Source organism: Adiantum capillus-veneris, chromosome 22 (assembly GCF_014529385.1).
Source record: "Adiantum capillus-veneris isolate H3 chromosome 22, ASM1452938v2, whole genome shotgun sequence".
Taxonomy (NCBI): domain Eukaryota; kingdom Viridiplantae; phylum Streptophyta; class Polypodiopsida; order Polypodiales; family Pteridaceae; genus Adiantum; species Adiantum capillus-veneris.
In genome coordinates this window covers 106,991,828-107,010,432 of record NC_140952.1, presented here as the reverse complement: position 1 = coordinate 107,010,432, position 18,605 = coordinate 106,991,828, and the positions used below count along the sequence as shown (strand labels likewise).

The 18,605-nt window shown below is 44.3% G+C and overlaps 1 protein-coding gene across 1 annotated transcript in view; it reads right to left on the bottom strand.

Annotated features, from left to right (window-relative positions):
* Window positions 1-17,964, bottom strand: part of HINT4 (histidine triad nucleotide-binding 4) — a 31,021-nt gene extending 13,057 nt beyond the window's left edge. The window contains exon 1 of the mRNA XM_086496157.1: window positions 17,722-17,964. Within this exon, the coding sequence (XP_086352283.1) occupies window positions 17,722-17,931 (210 nt within the window). The 5' untranslated portion in view covers window positions 17,932-17,964. The remainder of the gene's footprint in view (window positions 1-17,721) is intronic.
* Window positions 17,965-18,605: the final 641 nt, after the last annotated feature.

Here is an 18,605-nt window from a genome sequence, read left to right as displayed (position 1 = left end):
CTTCGACAAATGAAAGTAGAAAGAGGAAGAGCAACCCAGAAATGAAAGAGAAAGATGCACGACCCAAACTCACTCCTAAGGAGAGAGCTCGCTACATCAAGGAGGGGAAGTCTTTTGGATGCGGGGAAACTGGACATATCTCCGCGAAGTGCCCTAAAAAGGCATAGAAAGAACAGAACGACAAGGACGATGAAAGGCCTGAGAGTTCAAGAGCAGCCAAGGAACGTGGAAGAAAAGGCAAAAAGAAAACAGAACTGGTTCCAAATTGCGTGGGTACCGATCCCAACACGATGGACGAGAGTACAAAACTTTGCCGAACTTGGGGCAAAGTGAAAGACCAAGAAGCCCTAATCTTCTTTGATGGAGGAGCTAAGGGCAACTTCATTTCACAGGAATTGGCAGCGCGGCTCGAGATCACTCCCGATCGGATGGGACCACTTGCAGAGGCAGTTCTAGCGGCACCCGGCAGGGACGTAGCCATTACACCTGTCATTGGCAAACTTTGGTTGCATTGTCAGGGGTATTTGGGGCATGAGGACTTTTACATAATCCCTTTGGAAGCTTGGGAATTCCTTGGTACCACAAGAACAACACGTGGTCGACTATCGGGTGAGGAAAGCGACATTGACCACAAAGAAGGGCATAACCATTGTACTCGATGTAAAACTTAAGGGAGAGTCTGTCCCTATTGTATCGACTTCGGCCATTTCAAAATTAAAGAAATCCAGTCTGTTTGTTTACTCGATCTTTATGAAAGAGTTGAGTGATGAGGATAGGACAAATATGTCTGAACTTGATAAGGAACGCCAAGATTTTCTCCACTCTCATGCCGATTGCTTCTCGGAGGGCCTGGCAGGCGAGTTACCCCCCGCTTGTCCTGAAGATCATACCATTAATCTGATACCTGGAAGCACACCACTGAACCGGCCACCTTACCGTGTGAGCCGAGCCCAAAACGAAGAGATTATGAACCAAGTGAAAGACCCGTTGGAAAAGGGTCTTGTCCATCCTAGTACTTCACCGTATTGCTCTTCAGTGTTGTTGGTTTTGAAGAAAGACAGAACTTGGAGAATGTGCATCGATTATAGAGCTCTCAACAAAATCACCATCAAGAACAGATTTTCAATTCCTAGAATCGATAATATACTTGACCGACTTCAGGGATCCTCGTGCTTTAGCAAGATCAACTTGAAAAGCAGATATCATCAGATCCGAATCGCGCCGGGAGATGTCTACAAGACAGCCTTTCGGACGACTTTTGGGTTATTTGAGTTTTTGGTGATGCCTTTTGGCTTAACCAATGCTCCTGCGACATTTAACCGGATGATGGACAGGATCTTTCGAGAGTACAGACTATTTGTTGGCACTTTCTTTGACGATATCATTGTTTTCTCCAAGGATGAGGCAAAACATAGAGATCATTTGCTTCAAGTCTTTCAGGCATTACAAGATCACAAGTTAGTGATTAATGCAAAGAAAAGTAAATTTTTCCTACGAGAGATACACTTTTTGGGACACATTGTCTCAGCAGCAGGAGTGCAGATGGATCCGGCCAAGATAGAGACTATCCGTGATTGGCCCGATTTGAAGAATGTCCATGAAGTTAGAAGCTTCTTGGAATTGTGTTCGTACTACAGGGGGTTCATTCGAAAGTTTGTAGAGGTTGCTTCCCCTTTGCATATCTTGACACAGAAAGGAGTCCCTTTCTCGTGGGGACCCACAGAGGTGACTGCGTTTCAGACATTGAAAGAGAAATTGACTACAGGACCAGTTTTGACTTTGTCGGACTTGCAGAAGTCATTTGAAGTATACTGTGATGCTTGTGGTCGTAGTCTCGGTGCGGTCTTAATGCAAGAAGACCATGTTTGCTTACGAGAGCCGATTGTTCTCAAGGCCGGAATTGACAGCACAGATTTATGAGAAAGAGCTTTTGGCGGTTATCCATGCTCTTACTCAGTGGCGGCACTACCTACTCGGAGCGGATTTTACTATCTTTACAGACCATCAAAGTTTACGCTACTTCTTGTCACAGAAGCAGCTATTGGAAAAGCAGATGCGATGGGCGAACATCTTGTCACAGTTTCACTTCCAGATTGTCCATGTGCAAGGATTGAAGAATTTGGTGGCAGATGCTTTGTCTCGGAAGCCGTTGGTTCTGGCTATTTCTGCGACTCACCGTAGGAGCTTCGAGGATATGGTCGACAAGTATGCCATAGATACGGATTTTGCAGACGTTTTCACACGGATACGGGATGGGGAGACAGTAGCGGGATATTCCATTCGGGATAGCTACTTGATGAGGAAAACCATGTTCTGCATTACACAGCCGTTGAGGGAAAAGGTTATGATTGAATGCCATTGTCCGCCTTTTACGGGTCACCGCGGCATTGCTACCACCTTGAAAGGGATAGAGAGATACTTCTTTTGGCTGAGACTCAAGAAGGATGTGGACGAGTTTGTGCACAGTTGCTTGGTATGCCAGAAGGTCAAGTTTGGCAGGCATAAAGCACAAGGATTGTTGCAGCCTTTGCCCATACCCACCCGCCCTTGGGAAAGTATTGCAATGGATTTCATTTTTGATCTCCCAAGAACACAGAGTGGTCACGATGGTATCTGGATTGTTATTGACAGATTTAGCAAGCAGGCTCATTTCATTCCAGTAAAGAAAACAGTCAAGCCGGATCACTTAGCGAGATTGTTTGTGGCCCAGATTTTCAGATTACATGGCATGCCCGAGACGATTGTCTCCGCCAAGGACCCCAGATTTACGAGTTTGTTTTGGAAGGCAATTTGGGAGAACATTGGCACGCGATTGCAGTTCTCGTCATCTTTCCACCCGCAGACTGACGGGCAATCTGAGATTGCCAATTCAGTGCTTTTAGATTTATTGAAGTCTTATATCTCGGATCAGAAGACTCAATGGGAAGAGTATCTACCTTTGGTGGAAATTGCCTACAACAACACGATACACTCTTCGACGGGGGAAGGCGCCATTTGAGATTATTGAAGGTGTTGCAAAGGTTCTACCCTTCTTAAGCACGAAAGATAAGATTTTTGAAGCCGATGAGTGTACGCGTGACTTGGACACGGCTTTTGCCAAGGTCCGCGAGGCTTTGCAGAAATCTTAGGAAACACAGAATAAGGCAGCGGATCGCCATCGTCGCGATTTGAAATTGAAGGAGGGTGATTGGATGCTCTTATGTTTTGAGAAGGCACGCCGGAGAAAGAAGAAGGGAAAGAAGAAGCTTTTCCCAAAGCTTAGTATGCGATACTACAGACCTTTCCAAATCTCTGAAAAGATCAATGATGTCTCCTTCCGACTGAAACTGCCTGACACTTGGAGGATTCGCAATGCATTTCATGTGAGTCTCTTGAAACCTTTTAACGGAGATGTGCCCAAAGATGGGGAGCCTGATGAGCAACCCGAAGTGGAAGAAAACGAGGAGATCCTTGTTCCTGAACACATTTTGGCACATAAGGACAGAAAGAATAAGGGTAAAGTGAGAAGGCGGTTCTTGGTTAAATTCAAGAACTATCGTGCATTGGATGCAAAGTGGATGAAGGAGGAGGACCTAGCAGATACTCCTCAGATTGTGAACCTTTACCTTGAAGCTTTTGGTTTAGCATAGTCTACTCCAAATGGAACCCCGAATTCAGCTTGGCCGGAAATCTAGTACAGTGGGTTGCACAAGAGGGGAGTTACTCCACTCCTTTGTCAACAGATGCCTTGATTTTAGAATACTAGAGTCACTGATGTCTCTTTGAGCTTCAGGGATACTGAGAGCTGACAATATGCTCTGACAGTATGCTCTGTATGACTTTATGAAATGGAATTCCGGAAAAATATGAAACTGCTTTGTTCTTGACTTGGTTTTAAGTGCAGGAACTGATAGACGAAATGACTGCAGCATTTTGGTCTGAATGATCTCGAATAGACATGGTTGCAATAGGGGTTAGTCAATCGGGCATCTATGAGGTCCTGAGTGGATCTAGATGCGATTGCTAACTGCATTGCCGATAAATCATGGTCTAAGATCCGAATGAATGTTGAATGTCATGTAATGTCTAGTGATGTCATGTGATGTCGTGTGATGTGACTGTCGATTGGTACATGTGCTAGATCTGTGTTGCTAGTGCATAGGTACTAACAGTCAGTGTCTGCTAAGATAGTTTATGGCTTCTGTTTGTTTTGCAGGCGTAATTGAGGGCGATCACTTTGATACCACTGTATGTCACAAACTGGTGACGTGGCTGCCCAGTATACGCACAACTGCATGGACAAGCCCTGGGAAATGTAGACATGCTGAAATGCTGACGTTGCTGGCTGTACGGCAGCCCCGCAAATTTCGGAAAATATGACACGTGCCAGGCTGTACAGATTCCGCGATTTACGGCACGGCTTTTTTTTTTAGCAGCTTTGCGTGGGAGAATCTCTGCTTTATTCTACGCAAGCAGTTGAAGAGAGAGAGAGAGAGAGAGAGAGAGAGAGAGAGAGAGAGAGAGAGGGGGGGAGCAAGTTGCTTTATTTTCCACTAAGCCCTATGAGAGGGAAAACAAAAAGTTGCTTTATTTTAGAAAGCTTTTAAAACTTAGAAGTGGAAACTGGTAGATAAGCGTCCCAAAATCTTTGCTTGTACGTTGGAAGGGTGTTCGAGGGATACATCCTGAGGCCAGGCCATGCTGCAAGTATGTCTACTTCAAAGGTCTCATCAAGGAAGCTTGGGTAGAAAGCGAATTTAAAGTCATGCCAGATTTTGGAATGTCATGTAATGTGTAACATTAGTGATTGATGGTGAATGCTCAGGATGAGTGCTCAGTGTGTACTCAAGCTTCTTATTACTTCAAGAGAGAAGTGCAAAGACTAGAGAGAAAAGAGAGAATGATATTGTGAATGAAGGTTGTGAGTGTGTGTGTGTGTGTGTGTGTGTGTGTGTGAGAGAGAGAGAGAGAGAGGACTATGTTGGAATTAGGGTTGCAGAGAAATGCACACAGCTTGGAGAAGACGAAGGAAGCTCAAGGCACACGATAGAGAGTGTGTTACTTAGTGTGCAATGGAAAGATAGATAGCCCTAGAGTGATGGGCGTATATACAATGCTCGGGGGGATAAACCTCTTAAAGAGGGAAAAAATGCCCCGGAGGACCTAGTGTGCTCACACACATCACTACCACATGTATATGGTAACAAATCCCCCCTGGAGTGATGCGGTGAACGAGAGTTGGCACATGAGTAAAGGGAAGTGCCATGCCCTAAGGACATGATCAGTCCACAAAGGGGAGTAAGCCCAAAGCTTTGCGGAAAGCTTCAAGCTTCTCACACGACAATGCCTTTGTGAAAAGATCTGAAAGGTTGTCCTGTGTTGGCACATAAGCCAAGCTGATCTCTCCTCTTGAGAGCCTCTCCCTGACATAGTGGTAATGCACCTCAATGTGCTTTGTGCGAGCATGAAAAACTGGGTTCCTCACAACTGCCAATGCGCTCTGACTGTCAATGTAGATAGTGTTGGTAGTGTCTTGTCCAACACCCAAATCAGCCATAAGGCGTCTGAGCCATACATACTCAACCGTAGTTGTGAAGACTGCCCTATACTCAGCCTCACAACTCGAAGTGGCCACAGTAGGTTGCTTCTTGCTCAACCATGATATACATGAACTGCCAAGCATGAAACAAAAACCACTTGTGGACACTCGCGTGTCAAAACAACCAGCCCAATCTGAGTCCGAAAAAGCATGTAAGTCTGGCGGCAATGATCCCCCCTTGGGATAAAACAAGCCAAGATGTAAAGTGCCACTAAGGTAGCGGAAAATCCTCTTGACAGCCTGCCAATGTTAGACCCTGGGCTATGCATAAATCTGCTGACCTGTGAGACTGCAGACTGAATATCTGGCCTCGTGTTGCATACATAAATGAGGCACCCAACAGCAGTTTGGTAAGAGTGACATCAGTAGGATCGCCAGCATCATGTAGACTCAACTTCAAACATGTTTCCATGGGAGTGGCAATAGGTTTGCAATCCCCAAGTCCAAACTTGCATAGCAATGTCTCTATGTAACTTTTCTGACACAAGGCAATACCACCATCACACTGCTTAAACTATATACCCAAGTAATGATGCAACAACCCCAAATCTTTCATCTTGAAAGTAGCATTCAAATCAGCCTTAAATTCAACAATATGTCTCTCATTTGGTCCAGTGATCAGCAAATCATCGACATAAAGAACCACAATGAGAAGTACATCACCCTCACGCTTTACATACAATGTGCTTTTTGTTGGACTGTTACAAAAGCCTTGTTTAACCAAATGAGTTTCAGCTTTCTTATACCAAGCATGAGGAGATTGCTTCAACCCATACAAAGCCTTCTTACATCTGCACACTTTGTCCTCTTGTCCTTCTATGACAAAACTGCGAGGCTGTGTTACATAAACTTTCTCAAATATATCACCATTTAAGAAAGCACATAGAAAACACACAGTAGTCATACGACAAGTGGGAGCAAAAGTCTCTTCATAATCTATGCCTTTTTGTTGTGCATAACCCTTTGCAACAAGTCGAGCCTTATGGCGATCGATCTCACCATCCGACTTGCGTTTCAACTTGTAAACCCACTTCGTACCAATGGCCTTTTTGCCATGAGGCAAATCACATAAAGTCCATGTGTCATTTTCTATAAGTGCATCATATTCTGATTGCATGACAGCCATCCAATTTTCTGAATTCTGTGCTTCATCAAAAGACAGAGGCTCCTCAACATCATGTAAGCTAGACACAGCCAAAGCATAACAATCTGATGCATAAGATGCATGGCGAGAGCCTGAACGAGTACGACTAGACAAAGATGCATCCAATTTACTGTCACGCAAAGTGTGCACCAGCCATTTTGGCATACCTCTAGCCTGCTCATTTTCAACCCTTTCCTCATCAAGTACATCATGTACATCTGCATCAGTAATAGGTTGATCTGTAACATTTTCAAAAACCCCCATAGGCTGTACATTTGCCTCATTGGAACTTACATTCGTATTTCCACCACTGAAAAGAGGCAACAAAGTGTCATAAATGTCCTGTGAGCTTACATTACTGTCTCTAGTACATGACAGCAAGGGCTGAACAGAATCTTCCGCAAACACTACATTCCGTGAAACCAGAATACGCTTTGTTTGCGGATGATATAACCTGTAACCTTTGCTTTTGGCACTATAACCAACAAAAATACATTTGACAGCCTTATCATCCAATTTTTTGCGCTGTGTTTGTGGCACCAAAGCATATGCCAAACAGCCAAAAACACGCATGTGCTCAATAGAAGGCTTTCTATCATGCCATGCTTCATATGGAGTAATAGACTGCAAAGCTTTCGTAGGACACCTGTTAAGTACATAAGTGGCACACATGATGGCCTCAAGCCAAAAAGAATGCGGCAAAGCTTGACTTTTGACCATACATCGTGCCATTTCCGTCAGTGATTTGTTTTTCCTCTCAACAATACCATTTTGCTGAGGTGTATAAGGCACTGTACATTGGTGTTTTATCCCACGACTAACCAGAAATGCATTAAATTCATGAGACATATACTCCCCCCCTCGATCGGAACGGAGGGTGCCCATAGTACATTTCGAGACATTTTCAGCCATAGCCAGAAATTGTTTGAAGCACATAAAAACTTCGGACTTCGCTTTAAGCAGAAATACCCATGCATACCTGGAGTAATCATCAATGAAAGTCACGAAGTAAAGGTAATTTCCCAAGGACAGAGTTTGCATGGGCCCACAAACATCACTATGCACAAGCTGCAACCTGCATGTGGCCCGAATTGAACCATCCTTTGGGAACTTAGAACGTTGTATCTTACCCAAATTACAACCTTCACAAACATGATTGACAGGTGCTTCAAGAGGCGGCAAAGAAGCAACCATATCAGATTTCTGCAAACTCAGCAAATTGGCAAAATTCAGATGACCAAAACGTGCATGCCAAAGTTTTGCATCTGAAATAGCCCTTGAATCTGCAACAGCATTTGCAAAATTTTGTCCACACTTGTCATACAAAGTGAGCTTATACAGGCCACGATACAAAAGGCCAGATGCAACAATTTCATCACCAAAACTGAGATCATAAATTGTACATCTGTCATCCACAAATTTGACTACAAGTCCAAGTCTAGCAAGTGCGGATACAGACAAGAGAGACTCAACAATGGCTGCATTTGTAGTGGAACTAGCATTTGCAGTGGAACCACCCTCTTTCTTCTTAGCCTCTTTGGCCTTCAACTTAGGACACGACTTGATCAAGTGATCATTAGCTTTACAATAATGGCAACGTATCTTCTTTTTGCCCTTATCAACAGAATTGCCAGACGAAGTGCTTCCAGCAGAAGCATTGGAACAGAAGTTTTGCCACTCGCAGCAGAACCATAAGAAGTGGCTGCATTGATGTTACCACCCTTTCTTTGAGAAGTAATAAAAGCCTGTTCAACTGCACGTTGTCTAGTCTTGTTTATTCTGGAAAGTGACTCTTGCAACAGCAATGTGCATAATGCATCAAACTTGATAACTTCTAGATTTCCTTATGTCATGAGTCTCCAAGTACTAGCAAAAGTCCGCTAAGAATCTGGTAAGGCATCAAGAACAGTCTACACAAGGTAACTGTCTGAAATGACTTCACCTGCAGAAATAAGTTGCTCATTGATATCCTTGACACCAGCAAGAAAAGTGTCCGTATCATCTGCCTCATGCATAATTTTCGACTCCAGCTCTTTACGCAGCAAAGCAATTTTAGCCTCATTGCGGCTTGCATAAAGACCAGCCAAAATATCCCAAGCCTGTTTTGCAGATTTTGCTGAACGGATGTGAGGAACAATGGTGCGCTTCACAGACAACGCAATCAATGCATGAGCCTGCGCATCCTTTACATCCCAACGAGCTTGTTCTGCCGTAGGCAAAACAACTCTAATAGCAACAATCCTTGCAGCAAGACCTGCAACATCCTCAACATCGCCGACATCCTCACAACCAGGACGTACATCAATGTCCTGCACAATATTCCAGACGCCCTTTGACACAAGAACACGTTGCATCATGTAAGCCCACATAGGGTAATTGTCCCCATCCACCCTGTCCTCAGCAGCAAACATCTTGCACACATCTGTGTTGTTGTCAACCATGGTAAATGTTGCACCTGATGTGAAAACTGCTCGAAAATAGAAGAAACGGGGCGGGAACAACACGTGCTATATAGCACAAACCGTAAAAGGACCTGTTATGCAGAAAATGACACTGACAGAAATTCTACACAAAATGACAAAATAGCCTGTGCAACACTGCATGTAGTGGAAACGGAGGCTGAAATGAGCCCGATCCAAAAATCTGAGCAGACCAAAGCTCTACGAGCTTTTCCAAAATATTTGTCAACCTGCGAACGCTCGCCAAAACTCACTGTAATCGGAGAAAGTGAGCAGGCGTGTGCTGGAGCAGCTGGCGACTAAGCCCGGGAGGACGTAACCTGCTCTGATACAAATTGTTGGAATTAGGGTTGCAGAGAAACGCACACAGCTTGGAGAAGACGAAGGAAGCTCAAGGCACACAATAGAGAGTGTGCTACTTAGTGTGCAATGGAAAGATAGATAGCCCTAGAGTGATGGGCGTATATACAATGCTCGGGGGAAAAAACCTCCTAAAGAGGGAAAAAATGCCCCGGCGGTCCTAGTGTGTTCACACACATCACTACCACATGTATATGGTAACCGACTAACACCACATGGAGTCCCAAACCCCCCTCCAAGGGCCCCCCCTCTCTATCGCTAGAGAGGTATTTGCTTTAGATTGCAAAGATGCTGATACAATGGTCCTAGAAGCTGATGGGATCTTGTTGAAGGTGCTTGGATCTCAAGGCTAAGGGCTGAAAATGCAAAACGCTAGAGATGTTAAATGGGATCTGGAATCTCGACGAGGCTATGGGCTGATTTGCTATGGCCGATGTCGAGGATGGGCTGAAAACTGAAAGAGCGATGGCTGATCTGAGGGCTGAATCTGGAAATGCTGGCTGACCTGCTGTCTTGGGCTGAAAACTGGAAATGCTGTTATTGATCGCTAGAGCTCCGACGGTACGGCGAGGTTATGGCTGAAATCTGAAAATGCTGGTGCTGATGGGGTGATCTGATGCAAAAACACTAAAGATGCTGAGGTACTATGAGTACTCGGTATTGGTACTGAGGGTACTAACTTATGCTTAAGAAGTGACACCTAGGGTCACTTATATATGGGATTAAAGCTGGGTCGAGCAATGCCAATAAAAATCCCATGCTTTCTAGAAATGTCACTTATTAATGAGTTAATATACTCACTTGTAAGAGGCACTTCACATGCAGATAAATATCCAGGCTGGGTACAAATGCAACTGTATGGGAACACTCCCCAGTGCCTTCACGTATCAGACACTCACTATGCTCATGTGCAATCAAAGGGTATACAAGTAATCTAAAGAGCATGGACATCCAGGTCTTTCATACAAGCTCACAAGGGTGTGAGAACATTTCCTAGGTTGTCCTAAACCCTAGAAATAGGAGTTAGTTTGTCCACATGCACATAGGGTGTCAGGTTTCCTGGATAGGGCAGCCCATCATGTCAAGGCACTATCCTTAAGATAGAAAGTGACCCGTAGCAACTTGGATTCTTTTGTAAAATTAATGGTACTGAGTAATACGTCAAACTATTGTAGAAACTTGAAAGCGTTGTGAGAATCTTGAATGCCTAAGAAGGTGAAAAATTTAACTATAGCACCTCCATCCTTGAAGGGTGTTGGACCTGAATCTGCCACCGGAGGTACTGAATAACAATAGTAATGGTGATGGTGCCCATCTAATGAATAGAAAGGCGCAGTAGGTGGTGGTGGGACATAGGGTGGAGGTGCAGAAGGCAATGGTGGTGGTGCTTCGGAAGCCACATGCGGTCGTTCTCTTGAAGCCATGTTCTTGAAAATACTTCCCAGAAAATGAGAGACATCTCCAAAACTTTGTTGTGAAGAGGTAACCGGGTGATTTCGAGAAGGGTCAGGCAGAAGAGAAGAATAAATCTGAGAAGGTTGGGGAGGAATAACAGGGTTAGCAAGAGGATTCAAGGTGTCCAAATAGTTGTGCAAAGCTTTAAGTCAAAATTCGATCTGTCGGTTTCTGTTTTTTTTTTGTTCAATTGGATATACCAATTGTCGAACCACATACTAGACATGTGTTTCCTCAGGTTGCCTCTAAATGGAAGGGCTTAGGATCATTAATTCCTAACTCTTTGGGCCACTTGGCAGGACTTCATAAGTTGGGGTTTCCTCTGTTTCTTCCTTGTTTCTCTAGGCCTAGGCCCCTCATCCGGAATCTGCAAAATACAATCAAGTTAGTTTAAGACCTGAAGGTCACTTCGATGTCCTTAGTGCCACGCAGATGAACACACATGAAAGAAGAGCAAAGAGAACAGATCACGGCATAGAGAATTCCAGCTTTGACCAAGAGATTGGCATGGACCACTTTTCTAGGGGAAACGAACGAATTGATCCGATGTGTCTATAACCTCGACGCAGAAACCCTAACCGTAAAACCCATCACAATGTGCCCCAAACAGTGTATCTCTAATAGAAAGAACTCACTCTTTTCCCGTTGATGACCAACCTGTGTTTTCACAGTGCCTCAAGAGATGTCTTCTGTGTTCTTCATCTTGGAGAATACGATGACGTCGTTAAAAAAGGTGCCCACAAACTCCCTAAGCTCTCAAAACTTCTGATCCATCATCCTATTAAGAGCATTTGTAGTACAATCCGAAGGATGTCCTAAGCGTAGTCTTGTATAACATCTCCAAGAATGATCCTAATTTGATGATAGCCACTTTTCAACTCGATTCTGCTGAAACATGAGAACCCTGTCATTTGTCAAGTATATCAACTATCTTCGGTATTGGGAATTTGTTCTTGATGGTGATTTGTTAAGAGTCCTACATCCTCCAAGATCAACCTTTCTTTAAAAAACAAAGCACTAGTGAATAAAAAGGTGAGGTACTGGGCTAAATTAGACCCTTTTCCAAAAGTCCTCTACTTGGTTCATTATTTCTTCATTCTAGGCTTTGCTCATTCTGTAAGGTGGCCGATTTGGTGGCGTACTGCCCAGAATCCAATCAATCGTGTGATCCTCAGGTATCCCAGGAGATAGCTCTCCAGGTAAACCCTCAAAGAAACAATCGGCTTGAGCTTGCAAGAAATCATCAGACAAATTAGAAACTTTATGTTCTTCCAAATCTCCCCGTCAAGCGGATTCCTAGGTCGAGAGATATGCTATGTGTGCCACGTAGACATGCTTCTCGACTTTCACAGTCAATTTTGCACCTATCCTTGGATAAGAGTGTCTAGAATCCTTAAAGAATTAGTACCGGCAATTTTGTGAGCCTGTTCAAAGGACCTACATGTCCAAACGAGTCCATTAGATTAGGGGTTTTAGTTTCGGAACCCTTCCTACATAAATGGGTTGTACAAGCGTTCTGAGAAATGTTAATACACTATGGTGGGCGTCTGGCATGACGTGCATGTAGTTTCAAATTAGAGGAATCCAACAAGCCATTCCCCGTGTCAATCGGATTCCCTGGTCGACAAATGTACGCAGTTTCACCCCGAAACTTAGCCCTGGTCAAGTTTATCAATAAGTCATTTTATGATTTATTTTTTATGAATTAACTGAAGGTTTGCTCTACCTAAGTCCTAAAAAGTTCATACCCAATATTCTCCTCTATAAAAGGAGCAAGAGCCCAGCGTTCGCCATCAGATCACCTAGCACCAAATTAGCCCAGCGTTTTGCAGCAATTAGCCCCAGCGTTTTCTGCAGATCAGCGAAAAGCATTTTTGCTACCATCGCGACCCACCTTCGTGCCAGATCAGCCCTAGCAGCCATCGTTTTTAGTTTTCAGCCCTTTTGGTCGTCGGAGATTGCTTGAATCCGCTAATGCTATTCTCCCTACTGCAGCCCGCGGACCTTCTGTACCCCATTGAGCCTCCACTCGGCCATTCCCTTGCCGCATCGAGTGCTCCCCTTGCTGTCCATTATCGGCTCCATCATCATCTACGTTTTCAGCAATTCAGTCCTCTCACATTGGGAGCGCAAATCAGCCCCATATCTTCCCCTTGGTAACCATCAGCAACCCCTCATCGAGATGGATCCAAAGGTGCATCAAATCAGCCCTGGATTTTGAAGAGTTACCGTAGCGACATTCCCCATTCGCATCAATAGAGTTTGCATTGAGGTATTGCATGTGTGTACATTCCATTTACGCAATCAAAAGCAAATACCACATCGGCAACTGTGTGGGGGGCCCTTGAGAGGGTTGGTTGGGACCCCATCGGGTCTCTCTCTCTCTCTCTCTCTCTCTCTCTCTCTCTCTCTCTCTCTCTCTCTCTCTCTCTCTCTCTCTCTCTCTCTCTCTCTCTCTCTCTCTCCGAGGAAACCATTATCCGTGCTAAGTAGCACACATCAAAGCAAGGAAAGAAGGAAAGATTTGTGGAAGTGTAAAGTCGAGATCTTGTCACCATTTCAATTCTGTTGCACCTCACAGGATTTTGGTGAGATATACGATCAGGTAATGAGAGGAGACAATTTTTCAGATATTTGATGCAGAAAACCATGCCATGTGTTACACGGGTCTGAGGCAAAAGGTATTGAAAAAGTGTCATATTCCTCTCTTTGTTGGGCACAAGCGCATCGAGGTGACACTCAAGGTGGTTCAGAATTACTTCTATTGGCCTCAGCTCAAGAAGGATGTGGAAGAGTTTATGCATACTTGTTTGGTATGTCAGCAAGTGAAGTATGACAAGCACAAAGTGTAACAGACTTGGACACTCCAAGTCAAGAATCTACCGCGACACAATAGGAATTCACTTCAAAACAGTTCACAATTAGATTCGACACTAGCCCGGCAGAGTTCCGTGCCAAGACGTATTGGCCCCAAAGACTGGCGCCCCTTTCGGTATTTCTTTTTGTATTAAATATGTTGCACAAAGTACAAGGGAGTGGGTAGGTCTCACTCTCAGACTCTGCATCCAGATGCTCTGAGAAGTGGGAGCCCAAACTACACTTATAAAGGTTTACAAGGGATGCTAAAAGCAGAGCCCCAAAAGCTGCCAATTAAAAGCATTCAAAAAGAAAGTAGTTCATCTCACAAGCTTCTTGCTTGGTAAATAAAGTAAAATAAAGCTCTCTCTCTCTTGCTAAATTGCAAAGAATAAAGCAAGCCCAAAATCTGCCGTACGTTGCTCCCACGTCATCAGGCCGTACAGATTTCCGCAGAATGCGCCGCGATTTCAAGGGAGGTCCATACGTTGTTGCCACGTCAGCCAGCCAGAGCGGGAGTGTGTGTGTGTGTACAAAGCCGCCACGTCACCAGTTTGTGACATACCCCCCTCTTGAAAGCATTGTAATCGCCCTCGATTACGCCTACAAAACAGACAGACCATAAACTGTCTTAGCAGACACTGACTGTTGGTACCGACGCACTAGGAACACACATCTAGCACATGTACCAATCGACAGTCACATCACACGACATCACAGGACATCAGATAACAAATCACATTCAAAAATCATTCGGATCTCAAACCATGATTAATCAGCAACGTATTTAGCAATCACATCTAGATCCACTCAGGACCTCATAGATGCCCGATTGACTAATCCTTATTGCAACCATGTCTATCGAGATCTGTCAAACCGAAATGCTGCAGTCATTTCGTCTATCAGTTCCTGCACTTAGACAAGTCAAGAACAAATCAGTATCATATTATCGGGAATTCGAGTTCATAAAGTCATACAGCAGAATACTATCAGCTCACAGTATCCATGAAACTCAAAAAGAGACATCAGTGACTTTAGTATCAAAAATTGGGGCAATCTGTTGACAAAGGAGTGGAGCGACTCCCCTCTTGTCATACCCGCTACACCAAATTCCGCCCAGCTGAGCTCGGGGTTCCATTTAGAATAGACTATGCTAAACCAAATGCTTCAAGGTAAAGATTCACAATCTGGGGAGTATCTGCTAGGTCCTCCTCCATCCACTTCGCATCCAATTCAGGATAGTTCTTGAATTTAACCAAGAACCACCTTATCGCTTTACCCTTAATCTTTCTTTCTTTATGTGCCAATATCTGTTCTGGAACAAGGATCGAGATCTTCTTAAATGAAGAAGCTGGTAGAAAAGAGCTCCAGAATCTCTCGCAATATGCGTCCAATGTATCCTTGTTGGTCATGCGAAGATGGTTCCAAGCAGTTCGTATGTCGCTCTCGTACTCGAGTCAACCATGAAGAAATAAAAAGCCTTTTAAATTTCGGCCATTTAAGTGGCGCCTTCTTGTTTAATAGAAGAGTGGATCACCAAGTTCGAGCATTTCCCTTGAAGAAAGAAGTAGCCCTCCGAATCTTGGAGTGCTCTAAGTAATGTCCTCCAGAGAAAGCTATGTCAAACTGCTGTATGAAGGCCAAAGCCTTCGAAGCATCTCGAAATCCAGAAAACGAGTCAAATTTAGATTGTGCACCTTCTTTAAACTCTCGGACTTCTTCCTTTTATCTTCCAGAAAGTCATACTAGTTGGCTTTATAAAAAATCTTCTTGCTTGCATAAAATCCATTGTCGTCGGAGTCCGAACTATCCGAAGATGAGTCATTGTAGAACTTTCCGAAATTGGGCGAGATCTAGACTTCTTTGCCTTTTTCTTGCCCTTTCCAAAGCGTTGCGTTTTGCTTCGCTTTTTCCTTTTTCTGTCTTCTTCGCTCGAGTCGGAAGAACTAGGTACTCCTTCAAATTGTACACGCTTCTTCTGCTTTCTTTTCGAGGCAAAAGTAGATTGACGACCCAAATAACCCGAGAAGTCAGTGCCTTTCTTCTGCTTTTTGTCGTTCTTTTTTGCTTTGTTCTGTGCATCAAAAAGCTGGCTAATGCGTGCATCAAACACCTCCTCTAATTCTTGCTCTGTAAACATCCTCGGCGTAGGAGGTTGTTTGAGCACCGATTTGAGGGGTGGCTCCATGGTTTGCCGCAACTGTGAGCGCACCTCGTCGAAGGAGGTCTGGGTAAAATTTTGCAAGTTTAGGATCCTTCGCAAAATTCATCATCAACTTTGTCGCTTCATCGACCAATCTCCGATGTTCCATCTCTTCAAGCTCCGCCTGAGTAGGCCGAGGCGGGCCGTACTCTTCGCGTGAATCTTCTTCGTGATCTCTTCCCGCATCTCCAGATGCAGAGAAAGTCGACTGTCCTTTGCTTGAATCCATAAGTGCCACATAAAAAGGATCGGATTTCCCGGTAGAAGAGAAATCGGCCGCGCTCTGATACCACTGTAACAGACTTGGACACTCCAAGTCAAGAATCTACCGCGACACGACGGGAATTCTCTTCAAAATAGTTTCCAATTAGAATCGACACTGGCCCGGCCGAGTTGCCAAGAGATATTGGCCCCAAAGGCTGACGCCCCTTTCGGTATTTCTTTTTGTATTAAATCTGTTGCACAAAGTACAAGGGAGTGGGTAGGTCTCACTCTCCGACTCTGCGACCAGATGCTCTGAGAAGTGGGAGCCCAAACCACACTTATAAAGGTTTACAAGGGATGCTAAAAGCAGAGCCCCAAAAGCTGCCAATTAAAAGCATTCAAAAATAAAGCAATTCATCTCACAAGCTTCTTGCTTGGTAAATAAAGCAAAATAAAGCTCTCTTTCTCTTGCTAAATTGTGTAGAATAAAACAGGCCCAAAATTTGTCATACGCTGCTGCCACGTCATCAGGCCGTACGGATTTTCGCAGAATGCGCCATGATTTCAAGGGAGGTCCGTACGCTGCTGCCACGTGAGCCAGCCAGAGCGGGAGTGTGTGTGTGTACAGAGCCACCACATCACCAGTTTGTGACACAAAGTGCCAGCATTGCCTTTACCTACTCCAGAGGCCCATGGGAAAGTATGGCTATGGATTTCATTTTTTATCTTCTCAAGACTCAGGGTACGCATGATGGTGATTAGACTATCGTGGCTAGACTAAGCAAACATGCTCACTTTGTACCATGAAGGAGACACTGAAGGCCGACCATTCGGCACACTTCCTTGTATCGCACATTTCGGGTTACATGGGATATCTAAATTTTTCTTGTGTCAGACAAAGATACCAGATTTTCGTGCTTGTTTTGGAGAGCACCATGTGAGAATGTTGATACTATAATCATGTTCTCTTTGTTGTTTCATCTGCAGGCCGATGGGCAATCAAAGATTACCATTCAGTAGTATTAGACTTGTTGAAGAGCTACTTATACTCATCATCAAATCTGCTCATTTTTGTGTCTCATATCCACATTTTTAACCTTGACTCCTCTCACATCAATGTGCTAATCAGCCCTAGATCTACCCTACGGTGGCCTTACAAATCCTGAAAGAAAATAGGCAAATACAACAAAGGCCTCACATGTTTCGCTCATCTAACGCATGAACCACTCGTACAGAAGTTCACCAACTTCAAACAAGCAGGAAACTGACTGCTTCACCAAGCATTAAAAGAAAACAGTGTGCTCTGAACAGCCAAAATTGGTTCGAGCAAGTACTTCATCATTCATAGTCACTTGCAACAGCCCATTAGAGTATCGAAGACCCAGCCTGCTTGACTGCGTGCAAGAAATGCATAGACATAAGCTGTTTTTCTTCACACGCAACCTTTAAGATGAGGCCCTACCTGATAAAGAAGGGTGGAGGTGCCTCCTGCGGGAAGGTTTTGAGCTAGCAAACAAAAGGGGCAGGCTGCTGCTGCCTCTCGCTTCGCCCACCATCTCATGCTTCCGCACCTGCAATGGCTGGCGCAACGGCTTAGAACACACTTCACCCCATGCTTTTCGTTGCAGCACTTACTTGATGCTGCTGAAATTGCTGGGTGACGGGTCAGCATGCCCGTTGACCAGCATATACGGCGCTGGCCGTCCAATGACAACTCCCGGCGGTGCTCGAAAAAAAACCTACCTTTAATCCCACCTACAAATTTTCAGATTTACCTTTAAAATTTAATATTTAAAAGTGAGAAAACCCACAGAATTCATTGCAATAATATATAGGCCCTTGGCCTACTCTCTCTCTCTCTCAAAATAGTGAGACTCCATAGACATCCAACCAGTAGGTAGACTAGTGTTTTCACTCTCTTCGTGTGCATGGAAACCGAAAATAGAATTGGGATGACCTGCTAATTGGTTGCAACCGGCTATCATGGTGGCGATCCTCTCTTTTGAAGGGCGGTTGGGCCCCCTCTCCCCCCCAAGGTGAAGCTGCAGCGATCACCCTAGCATTTTTATCTTGCAATCATATTTTTTGAAAAGTGTTCTATGGGGAACATCAATCTCTGTTGAACATCCCTCCTGTAACATTTAATGGTCTAGTAACTTGTGTGTAGCGGAAAAGAGCATGAACATAGTGAGCATTTCAATAGAATAGAGTCCTAATGAGATTAACAAGAGTGCTTGGGTGGAGAGAGCAACAAAAAGTTATAACACCTAGTTAGATAGCATGAACAATACTTCAAAAGAGAGAAAAGGGGGACACATGTCAGAAGGCTATCACTTATGCTGCTTA